Raw genomic sequence first — 12,571 nt, 5'->3', positions numbered from 1 at the left:
TCAGAGCTAACCAGCTCTGACTGACTTGAACGCCCTCTAGCCTCCCGGCGCCCATCAGGCGCCCTCAGCAGCCGCTGCTCTTCTGAGACTGCGTTGCCCTCCGTTTGCGCAGGCGCATTACCCTCCCGCTCTCAGGCTCAGGGCTCTTCCAAGTGCGCTTGCGCAGAAACTGCGCGGGAAAAGGTGCAGCAGCGGCGAAGTGCGAGCTGAGAGATGGCTGAGAGGGAGGCGACGGCAGGCCTTCCGCGGCTGAGGAGGGACGAAGAGGCGGCGCTGCTCTTCGAGAGGGCCCATTACCGGCACGACCCGCGCTGGCTGCTGCCGGTGCCCCCACGCCTCTGCCTGGCCTGCGCGCTGGAGCTGCTGCCGGAGCCCGGCGTGTCGGTGCGAACTGGGCCGTGGTATCTCCCTCCCCAAACGGGGCCGCCCCCCGTGAGACCAGCTCCCTAGACCCCGACGCCTCTTCCCGAAACCACACCGGCCCACCCGCCTCGTTAAACCCACCCTCCCACAGGCCTGCTCCCCACCCGGCCAGAGCGACCTTCTTCACTGAACCCCCTCAGCCTCAGTTTACCCCGCGGGCCGCCCTGCCGCGAGCCGAGTATCCCCTTTCCAAAGCAGGCCCTGCCCCTGGCTCTGTGCCTCAGCGGGGCCTCTTCCTGTCCGCGCTCAGTCTGGGGCCCCGGGACCCCCGGACTCCGCCGCGCGCTTCCCACCTTCCCTCCCGCGTCCCTGCCGCTGCCCCTTCTCCATTTCTCCAGCATTTTCTCTGGCTTCCTCCCATTTCAGTCCGCGCGCAGCAGTGGGCCGGGGGCCCTCCTTCCCTTCAGGTGTCTGAGGGTGTAAATGCCGAGCAGGGGGCTGCCTGGGGCTCTATGGCGGGAACGAGGGGGAGTTACAACCACGCGGGAGGAGGGCGAAGGGGAAGAGCCCCCTAGTGGGCAGAGCTGGCTGAAACGTGGGCTGCCTGTTCCCTTGACGCGCTGCCTTTGCAGTGAGTTTTTTGTCCTTGGAGGCATCTCTCAAATTCCTGGGAGGGGAATTTGTGCTTCGGCTGTGGAGGATGGGCTAGATCAGCGGTTCTGAGGTTTTTAGAAAGTAATGGGGCTGGCCTGGTGGCAAGTGGTTAAGTTCCAGCACACTGCTTCTGCAGCCCGGAGTTTGTGGATTCGGATCCCGGGTGTGGACCTACACACGGCTCATCAAGCCATGCTGTGGCAGCGACCCACATACAAAATAGAGGAGGATGGGCACAGATGTTAGTTAGCTTGGGGCCAATCTTCTTCACCAAAGAAAAAAGTATTGAGGACCCCAAGGAGCTTTTGCTTATGTAGGTTATATCCACTGATATTTACCGTGTTAGAAATGAAAACAAAATTTTAAAATGTTCATTTAAAAATAATAGTAAATCCATTACATATTAACATAATTATTTTTATTGTGGCAAAATATACATAAAATTTACCATTTTAACCGTTTTAAGGGTATGGTTCTGTGGCATGAGTAATTTAAAAAATAAAAATAACTGTCTTTTCCAAAACCAAAAAGATAGTGAAAGGAGTGCCTTTGTTTTACATTTTTGCAAGTCTCTTTAATGTCTGGCCTAATAGAAGACGGCTGGATTCTCATGTATTCCTTTTTTTTTTTTTTGAGGAAGATTAGCCCTGAGCTAACATCTGCTGCCAATCCTCCTCTCCTTGCTGAGGAAGACTGGCCCTGAGCTAACATCCATGCCCATCTTCCTCTACTTTCTATGTGGGACGCCTACCACAGCATGGCTTGCCAAGTGGTGCCATGTCCACACCCGGGATCTGAACCGGCGAACCCAGGGCCGCCAAAGTGGAACGTGCACACTTAACCACTGCACCACTGGGCCGGCCCCTCTCATGTATTTCTCCATTTAATCTGTTGTGATATCATATGTCATGTAATCTTTGAAACTCTACTGTATACTTGTGAGAGAATAGGAGTAAAAAAGGCAAATAGCATCTTAATATTATATGAAAATAATTTTGACTTCGTGGATCCCCTGAAAGGGTTTTGGGCACCCTCAGGGGTCCCCAGGCTACACTCTGAGAACCACTGGGCTAGCTGATAACATCTGAGATATTGTTGAGGTCAGAAGTTCTGAGGCAGCCATTCTTGGATAGTGAGTCAGAGATACGGAGATGAATAAGACAGTGTGGTAGGGGAGAAAATAATGGAACACGTTACAGGGAACTTAGAGGGGACATATTTGTGGTCAAGTGCTGGGTGGGATAAAGATGGAAATTAGGAAGGGTTTTCTAGAGGAGGAAGCATTTGAATTAGGCTTGAGAAGATGGGTGGGATTTGGACTAGAGGAGACAGGGGAGCTTATCTCAGGAGGTAGGTACCAGCAAGGACGACTTTGGGGAGGCAATCAGAGTGTTTGGAAGTTGAGGGAGGTGCAATTAGAGAGCCAGGTTAAGATCAGTTTCTTGAAGAGTTTGAATGCCAGCTAGGAACCTTGGACTTAATCTGTCAGGAAAGAGAGTCATTGAGATTTTTTTGAGTAACTCGTTTAGGTCACTAGCTTAATGTATTATGTGGGAGGAGTTGGTGAAGGAGAACGGGAGACTTGGAATAGCACAGGATAGAGGCAATAAGAGATGCAACTTCACCTTTTATTGAATGCACTTCTCTTAGCTTCAGCTCCTGCCAGTTGAAGGGGTGATGTAGTCAGTTGTCCCCACCTTCCTATTCTATCCTTGGTGCACACCCCTTTTTTGCTACTATCTTGAGCACTTTGCACAACTACTACCCAGTTTCCTGTACAGGGAGGTGAATTGAGTGTGACGATTTATGTCTGCATTGACTGGAAGGATGCAGTTTCTTTACCTATCTCTGTAAGGCTTATGAAGGGTCCCCAGTGTCACTCTCCTGGACTGTTGAAGTGGAAAGAGCACTGACTGACCTTGGACAAAACCTGGTTGGAGACTTAGATTTGAGTCCTTGGGAAAGTCGCTGAGCCTCAGTTTTCTCTTCCCTGAAATGGTGATAATAATTCCTGATTTTGCTTCCTTCCCCAACTGGTTAGGCTTAAATGAGCCAGCAGACGAAGGAGTGATTTGTGAACAGTAAAGTGCTAGGTAAATATAGGGTATTAGGAACCTCAGCTCATGTATAATCCTCTGTGTGAGCACATGGATTCCTGTGTGTAAATCACACCCCTTTCCATACTCCTTTCAGGGAGTATTATCTTACCGTAATTTAGATGATCCCTCAGTATCATCTTCTAATTGCATTTGAAAATTACAATTCTTTGGGTTCAGAATGGCTGAGACTTGGCTGCTACTGAGTATTTATCTTCATCTGCCTCAAGATGGTGCGCAAGAAGCATGTGCTGTCCTGCTTTCGAGATGCCCTCGTGAGGCACGCCTCCCCGGTCGTGCAGCTGGTGGCTCAGGATCAAAGAGTCTGTATCCACTTCATGAGCATGCTTTTCGGTGAGATTAAAAGGGAAACTTGGCATGAATTTTGCATGTATAGCATGTATATTTGCTTTTGGGGTCTTAGAGAAATGTTCTTGGAAAGATAATTTAGACTATTTGTGATGTAACAGTTTAATTTATTAGCAAATTGTTCTGTCATGATGATGAAGAAATGGTCCCCTTTATAAGATACGTGATGCATTGTATGGCAACTGCCTTTGTCACAACTAACAGGTTAGTAAAATTGTGAAGATAAATACGGGAAATGTGTGATCTTTCAAAGAGTCCAGTCTGTATAGTCTTTGAACAGGATCAGAAGCTCCAGACTAGAATCTGCTGATCTGAGTATGACCCTGATTGAGTTATTTCCCCTCTTCTGTGCCTTAGTTTCTTCAAGTGTAAAATGAGATGGATTAAAATGTCCCTTCTTTTAATACAATTATAATGTCCTATGGAATGAGCCCTTTCAGAGAGGAGGGGAGCTAACTCGTTTTGGGTACTTTTCTCTGCTAGAGGCTTTTCAGGCTTTTAACTGCCAAGACAATCCTTTAAGGGAGAGAGGATAATCCCTAAGGCTCAGGGAGGTCATAGCTAACAACTGGCAGAAATGGAATTTTACCCCAGGTCTGTTACAGACTCTAGAGCACACAGTTTTTATGCTGTGCCACACTGACTGTTTTTATCCTTTTAAAGCCAGAGTGGGTCATTGAAAGTCTAGGTGTTTGGTTAACATTGCTTAAAGCTGCTGTTAGTCTTAGACATTGCTTAAAGCTGCTGTTAGTCTTAGAATTCACATTGTGCCTTTGTGAGTTTGTTTCTCTTTTAATTATTAACTATCTCCCTCTTGTCTCCCTCTGCTCCAAGGACTGTTATGCAATGTGGAAGATGGGAGTGTAACAGACCTCTGTATTGAGGGTAAGATGAAGCTGTGTATACCTAGCATTTGAAGCTGAGGACATGAGCCTGGTTATTTGAGACCTTGATGAAATCTTCCATTTTAGAGACAGATAAAGAAAACTCAGTTAGTTGTCAATCGTTAATTCTACATTTCTTTCTTGAGCATCTACTCTGTGCCAAGTACTGTATCAGACACTAGGGATACATAGATGGATAAGATGTGGCCCCTGCCCTCTAAGAGTTTACAGTCTGAAGGAGAGATTAGCTGGTAAATAATGAGAGCCGATGAGTGTTCTTACAAAGGCATGTACAAAACTCTATTCTTATGGCATTCATATTGGTTGGTTGTAAGTTGTCTGCACATAGGTGGTGGTTAAAGCTGTGGAAGTATGTGGGTTTACCTATAAAGGGCTCAAGCAGAAGGAAGACAAGCATTTGGATGAGAGGATTCTTGCAGAAAGAGCAAGAACTGTATCAGTTAGGGTCTAGTAGGAAAAAGAAACCACACAAGTTATTTGAACAGAAAAAAACTTTAATATAAAGAAATATTAACTAGATAACTGAAGTCAAAAAGAGAACACCAAGTTTTCACAGAGATAGCAATTTCAGAAAGCAGCTCCCATCTCTAGGGCTGGGGAAACAAAAGGGGAGATTGGAATTATTAAAATTTACAAGTTTGGAGGAAGAACCCCATATATGAAACTCAGACCTCTGAAGAGAGGATGATGCTTGGCTGTTGCTGGCTCCCTGATCATCTAGCCACACAGTAAGCAGCTGTAACAGCCAGCAGCTGTAATAGATCATAAGTCAATATCATCTCTCAGTTTAGACAGTGTGGACAAACAAATGGACCGCTTGAAGTTCTGACCACTGGCAGGGGTGGGAGATTTCCCTTCACCGTTTTCCTCAAGGCCACTCCTTAGTGGGGTTATAATCCCAAAGCCATCCACTTCTGGTTGCTGCCAGCATAGCTTGCAAAACCCTCAACACCTCAAGAACTTCACTGAGGTGGTCTTCACTAGATGGAGACTGCAAAGCTAGAGGGAAAAGGACTTACTCTCTCCTCACTGTTTCCTGTTTGCTTCCTGCCTTCTCCCTGTTTTTTTGAGTGTTATCCTAGAATGCTTCTTTACCCTGGAAGTGGCAGAACCTTCCCACAGCAGCAGCTGAGTCTGGTTTGCAGCTTTTGCCACACTTTCAGAGCCAGCCTCTTCTCCACCCCTCCTGAAAGACACCAGCAGAGTATCACAAATGATTGTATAGAAGGGTGGGTTTGGGGTCAAGAGATAATATTATTGGCAATTATTGGTACAGGAATTCACTCATAATTCTGTTTTCTAGTATATGAAGGAACAAATTCTGAGGAAGGAAAAAGGAGAGATAAGATAAAATGGTAATTTTCAACCTTGGCTACACACTAGACTTCTCTGGCGAACTTTGAAAATGTCCAGCTGCTTAGGCTCTTTCTCTAGAGATTCTTATTTAATTGGTCTGAGATGAGACTTGGACATTAGTATTTTTTTGAAAACTTCCTAGGTGATTCTAATGTGCAGCCTAGTTGTGAACCACTGATATAAAACAATAAAGAAGCCAGAAATCTTTGGTTTGGATGTGCACACATAGTTTATTAGAGGAGATAGACAAATCTAATACCAATTAACACAAGCAAATGACTTTGAGTAGAAGGGCTATGAAAGGTGAGCTCTGGGGCAGGGGTTGTCTTCTGATTAGTAATGCTGTTCTGTCTGCTCAGTCCTTATCCAGCTAACAACTCAGCTGAAGTTAGAGCAGACCGTTCGTTGCTTGCTGGATGAGTGCCACAAAGAGGTCAGTAAATAGCTGTGGGTTCTTGAGTACCCCTCAGAATCCTCAGATGTCAGAGCTGGGCCAGCCCTTCTTTGGATAGATGGAGAGATTGAAATCCAGAGGGACTTGCCTGAGGTCATTGAGTCAGTGGCAGAGCTAGAGCTGGGGCCTGGGTCTTCTGATCCTGCTCCAGTACTCTTTGCAGCTTCTTTCCTTCCTCTTTCAATCTCCCAAATGCTGCCTTGATGTGGTGAAGTCCCATCTTTTTGGCATAATCATCCAATGGCCATTCTCTATATCCTCCTAAATACAATACAGATTTCCTTGAATTTATCTAGGAAATATGTTCACCATGTCTTAGCTTAGTATTTTTATTTGGTTTGAATAGTATACAGTATTTTGTACTGAAGGCATTTGCTTTCGTCAACATCTACGGTAAGCACTGAGTAGCTATGTTTAACCTACTTTCTTCAATGTAGTCAAAGATATCAATTAAGGATGCAGCTTTTGCATTGTATTTAAGATTTAGGAATAATATCAGAATCACTTTTTATTTTTTTGCAAAGGGAAGACAAATGTTCATCTTAACACCATCAAGAGCAACATTTAATTATAAATTATATTAAATTGTATCATTATAATTACTCTGCATATGATTAATATATCAGATTGAATTTATAATTATACGCATCAGTACTTATCATTATGATGATGCCACTTAACACTTTTTTTTTTAAGATTTTATTTTTCCTTTTTCTCCCCAAAGCCCCCCGGTACATACTTGTGTATTTTTAGTTGTGGGTCCTTCTAGTTGTGGCATGTGGGATGCTGCCCCAGCATGGCTTGATGAGCGGTGCCATGTCCGCACCCAGGATCCGAACCGGCAAAACCCCGGGCTGCCGAAGCGGAGCGCACGAGCTTAATCACTTGGCCACAGGGCCGGCCCCCACTTAATGCTTTTGAGCACTTTCTATATGCTAGACACTGTGTTGCATGCTTTACATGCAATATCTTATTCACTCCTCCCAACAACCGCATGAAGTTGGTACTATTATTATTTCCCGCCAGGGAAGTTAAGACTCTTATTTAAGGTGCTGTACCTAGTCAATAGAAAAGGTGAAATATATATCAACTCTCCCTGTAAAGCATCAAGCATAGTGCCTGGCAAATAGAGTGTTCAATAATAGTAGCTAAATTAATGATGATAATACTAGTGTATATATATATATATATATATATATATATTTTTTTTTATTTTTATTTTTATTTTTATTTTTATTTTTATTTTTTTCCCACTGATCCAGAATTCTGTCTTTGTCACATTCCTAACTTTTACCCCTCTGGCTCTATAGGAGGCAAAATATGCTAATTTTAATTCAGTTTAACAAACATGTACTGAGCTGGGTACTGAGGACTCTGACAGGAATCTGACTCAGTCCCTTTCTTTAGGGGCTTCCCAGTGTGATAGGGGAGGCAGACACTTAGCTAAAGAAGCTGATTACTGATTGTGGTGAGAGACAGGCACAATACAGGCTTTGGTGTGGATAGGGCAAGATAAATTTTGGTAAAAGATCTATCCTGATCCTAATTTATAGAGCAGAGTGTATTCACTTTCTGCAGCTGTGCAACATGCCCTCCATGCGAGGCAGCCTGTCCACCTTGACCCTTCTCGGCAAGTTGGTGGATGCCATCCCTGCTCTGGCAGACAAGCTTGTAATGGAGCATGGTGAGTGACCTTTGGGAAAGAGCTGCCACTACCCTTTCACCTGCTTTGATCACACTTCCATCTGGGTGGTCCAATGTATGGGTCCATTCCCATACGCCTGGGAAGTCATTACTTTTCTTCTCTAGGCTTTTCCACATCTGCAAAATGTGCTCTATGTTGGCCAATTTGAAAAGTGTTTCTCAACTCTGGTCTTGGACAATTTCTATTCATTACATTAACACAAACTAATTAAGTACCTACTATGAACCTTTCTTTTGGGTAGAAGGAGGAATTAATTCTGGAATATAGATGCACATTTTTCCTTCAGTAAAATGCAAATAAGTATTTCTAAACCTTGGTTTTCCCTTTTTACTAAGGGCCCAGAAATCATTTATTATGGGGGATTGTAGTTACTACCCCACTGCGGGCAACAGTTTGGATTTTCATATAGCCAGTAGACATTGTGAGGTTCCCCCAGCCCCTTGATTGTTCTCTGGACAGGTAACCTGATGGAACATCTCTTGAGAGGTTTAGTATACCCTAATGAAGGGGTGCAAGCTTCTGTCTGTTACCTCTATGGGAAGCTGTACTCCTCACCAATGGCAGCTGAGATGCTTTCAGGCCATTTCCGGGAGAAGCTGTGTCCTCTTTTCCTTTCCACCCTGGATGGTGCCCAGACAAAGGAGCTACAGATAAACTGCTTGGGTAAGACATGGGACTGGGGAGAAAAGAGAGAGAAAACTTTTGAGATTTTGCTTGAGGACTTGAGATATTGGCTCTCTAGTGGTGGGGAAGTTTGCTGCTTTGCAAAGGGTAGAAGCCATAGGTTTGGGAGATAAGATGCACAGATTGCAAAAGATGCCTAGAGTTGGTGTGGCATCTTACAAATGTTTCCTTTGGAAGGAGAAGAGGAAAGAAAGTGGGACAGCAATTTTTCTGCCTCCAGTCTTTACTGCCTGCCCTGGTGCATCCTGTACTTGCTGCCAAGTTAATCTTCACACTGCACAGCTCACGTCCTGTCAGTTTCCTATTTGGAAAATCATCTATGGCTCCCTCTGGCCTCCAGGGTGATCTCCAGGTTTCTCTGCTTGTTATTTGAGGCTCCTTAGGAGCCCCAGTGTACCCTTTCAGCCTCTTCTCCTGCTACTTGATTACCTAAGTACACAAGATCTATCAAATGCTTCTGAGCAGGGAGCTTTTATATTTTGGACAGAGTAAATGGGTACTGTGATTGGTGACTGGGTGAGGGCCTGCTCCAGAGCCGAAGCTGGAGGAAAAAGCATACTCTGTGGATAACAATAGTTTACTTTCACAGTTTTGGCCAAGAACTCTGTTATGAACAGTACAGCTACACATAGTAAGCATTCATTCTGTGCCAGGCCCTGTGCTAGGCTCTGGGGTCATAAAGATGGTCAAACCCAAGCTCTATTCTGAAGGAGCTCATAGTCCAGTGTGGTAAGTGCTGTCATGGAGGTTGCACAGAAAAGGGCGGGATTCTATTCAACATAGTACTAGAAGCCCTGGCTAGAACAATTAGGCAAGAAAAAGAAATTAAAAATACATTAAAATCATAAAGGAAGAAATAAAATAGTCTCTGTTTGCAGATGATGTCATCTTATTTATAGAAAACCCTAAAAACTCCACCAAAAAACTGTTAAAACTAATAAATGAATTCAGTAAAGTTGCAGGATACAAAATTAGTTGTGTTTCTATACACCAACAATGAACTGTCTGAAAAAGAAACTAAGAAGACAATCCCATTTACAATAGCATTAAAAAGAATAAAATACTTAGGAATATGTGTGGAGGCATGAAATTTCTAGGAGATATATGAGGGGCTATGTTGGGCATACTCTGGTGCCTGTGCTCCTCTTGCCTCACTTCCTAACCTCTTCATTTTCTAGGTTTGCTGAGGCAGCTGCTGAAGTATGATCTCTTTGTGTCCATGATCATGAAGAAGTCTGTGCTGGCAGAAAGTAATGAGAGTGCTGAGGTGCCACTAGGAGAGACCTCACTGCCTTTGGTGCTCAAAAAGGTAGTTGTCTTGTGATTCCTGGTCTCTAGCTTCAATAACATGGGAACCTGAACACCTCCTGAGCCTTGTCCTCATCCACCATTCTTTCTATCTGGAATTTCCACAGTATTTTCTTACTGGCCAAAACATATGCTGTTAGAAGACCCAAAGTAGGTTTTTTTCAGTCATGAACTCTTATATCCACATCTTCCCCTTCACATCTGGGCTGCTTGAGAATAGAAAATACATGTAGTAATAGAAACAAAGCTACCTCAGTTGTTTTAGGGATAAGGCAAATAATAAACAAGTAAATGAATAAGTAAAGTAATTATAGATTGTGATAAGTGCTGTAAAAGAAATAAAGAGGAGATGAGATAGTATGAAGAAAGCTGTCTACAGATTGAGTGATCGGGCAGGGTTTCTCTGAAGGGTTGACATTTGAGCTGACACTTGAAGAATTAAAGTAACCAGTGATCAATTATACTTTAGTGAAGCTGAAAGTAAATAAATAAAGTAAGTAAGTAAGTGAGTGAGTGAGTAAGCCAGTGATACAAAGAGTGGGCAGAAAAGTTCACTAAAGTTTCAGGCAGAGGGAATAGCAAGTAAAGGCCAGAGGAAGGGAAGTGCCTGATGTGTTCCAAAAACAGATGGAGGCCGGTGGGATAGGAGGGTGAGCGGGAGGTGAAGTGAAGCGGCTCAAGATGAGGCTGGAGGTTAAGCAGGGAAAGTCATGCAAGTCCTGATAGGTCATGGTAAGAATTTAGGATTTTTTTAAAGATACATTTTTTGTAGTTAATTTTGTTTATGATGGAAAAATAAGATTGGAGTGTTTCTTTCTCAACAAAATAAGGAATATACATTTTAAACCAAGACTCGTTGTTTTGCTTAATGGTTAAATATAATTTTTCTTTTTCCTTTTTTTTCTCTTTTTCTCCCCAAATCCCCCCAGTACATAGTTGTATATTTTTAGTTGTGGGTCCTTCTAGTTGCGGCATGTGGGACACCACCTCAGCATGGCCTGATGACCAGTGCCATGTTGGTGCCAGGATCCAAACCGGCGAAACCTTAGGCCACTGAAGGGGAGTGCGCAAACTTAACCACTGGGCCACGGGGCTGGCCCCAATCATTTTTCTAAGACATTTTTTTTTTCACATTTTAACAGCTCTGAAATTGGGAGACATTTTACTACCAATGGTGTGTCATAGTTTAATTATAGCTCTTTTTTTTTTCTTAGTGGTACATAATATAATGGTTTGCCTTATATCAGTAGTGTCTTAAAATACATGTCATTTCCTATATAAAAGAGAACAAGATAAAGGTTAATATCTAGAAACTCCTTTGCATACTAACAGAAAGGTTTTTTATGTGTCCATTTTTAAGTCAACATGACTGAGATGGGGTTAAGCTTGCAGCCCTCAGATGCATCTCTACCAGCTGTGAGTGTGATTTGGTCCTTTTCCTTGGAAGCTCCAAAACCAGGCACACGCTCCTGTGTCTTCCTCTTTAACCATCTAATATATCTTCTACTCATCATTTTCCCACCAGAAGGCCAGTTTCTACTACATTTAAAATCTGTTGTTGCAGTTAACTCTTTCCTTGATTTCTGAAAATGTTATAGGGACTCCTGATAGCTCTGGTGTCCAGCAGGAGTTTGGATGTTATTTAGAGTATAATGGAAATTCATTGAAATGTTTTGAGCACAGGAGAAACTTGATCTAAAATTTTGATGAGGGAGGCATCTCAGTTGTGGGAAGACTCCTAGATTTGGACATGACTGACCTGGTTTCTGCCTTAGATTTGCCACTTATTCGCTGTGTGGCCTAGGGTAAGTGACTTAACCTCAGTGAGCTTTATAAGTCCTTCCTCTGTGTTGAGGCTCCCCAAGAAGACCCCAGGTTCAGTGATTCGCTAGGAGGACTCACAGGGCTCAGTGTATAGTCATACTCACAGCTATGATTTATTACAGTGAAAGAATACAAAGCAAAATCAGCAAAGGGAAAAGGCACATGGGATGAAGTCCAGGGGAAAGCCAGGCACAATCTTCCAAGAGTCTCCCAGTGGAGTCACACAGGAGGCACCTTATTCCTCCAGCAATGAACTGTGACACCGTGTGTGAAATGTTGCCTACCAGAGAACCTCACTAGAGTCTCACTGCCAAGGTTTTTGGGGCACTGGCTCACCACGTAGGTACCCTTTGCCTAGCACACACCAAAATTCTAGACTCCTAGAAAGAAAGCAGGTGCTGAGCATAAGCTACATTGTTTGTACAAATAGTTTAGTGTATACAAATAGTTTGTCACAGTGTGCCACTCTTATCAGTTCTGAGAGTGGGGGGAACTCTCCTGAAACCTAACTTCCCAAATCCAGTCAATGGCCAACCTTGCAGGCAGGCCTTTCTAAGGAAAACAGTCCCCAGTCTGCTATGTTAACTCTTTTCTGCACACTCTGTAAAGTGAGGCTTATAGTAGAACCTTTCCTTGTTATATCTCAGGCTTGTGGCAAACATCGAAACCAGATAAGGGCTGTGAAAGTACTTTTGTCAGTGAAGGTCTGAGCCCTACTTGGTGACGATTTTAGTATTCTTTGAGTGCCATTGTGTTCTTTTACTCTGTTTCTCATTTGCTGCTGTTCACAGAAACTCCTTTCCATAATACATAACTGCTCTCCCTGAGCACCATCCTTGTGCCTGGCGCCCTG

At 43.7% G+C, this 12,571-nt stretch overlaps 1 protein-coding gene across 1 annotated transcript in view; it reads left to right on the top strand.

The window, feature by feature from the left end:
* The first annotated feature begins 213 nt into the window (after positions 1–213).
* MEI1 (meiotic double-stranded break formation protein 1) overlaps positions 214–12,571 on the top strand; it is a 69,769-nt gene continuing 57,411 nt past the window's right edge. Inside the window, exons 1-7 of the mRNA XM_014868455.3 lie at positions 214–384; positions 3,344–3,467; positions 4,317–4,367; positions 6,103–6,176; positions 7,776–7,881; positions 8,362–8,565; positions 9,765–9,895. Of these exons, the coding sequence (XP_014723941.2) occupies positions 214–384; positions 3,344–3,467; positions 4,317–4,367; positions 6,103–6,176; positions 7,776–7,881; positions 8,362–8,565; positions 9,765–9,895 (861 nt within the window). The remainder of the gene's footprint in view (positions 385–3,343; positions 3,468–4,316; positions 4,368–6,102; positions 6,177–7,775; positions 7,882–8,361; positions 8,566–9,764; positions 9,896–12,571) is intronic.

The sequence above is a fragment of the Equus asinus genome, chromosome 4, assembly GCF_041296235.1.
Source record: "Equus asinus isolate D_3611 breed Donkey chromosome 4, EquAss-T2T_v2, whole genome shotgun sequence".
Lineage (NCBI taxonomy): Eukaryota > Metazoa > Chordata > Mammalia > Perissodactyla > Equidae > Equus > Equus asinus.
This window is presented reverse-complemented; position numbering and strand designations above follow the sequence as displayed.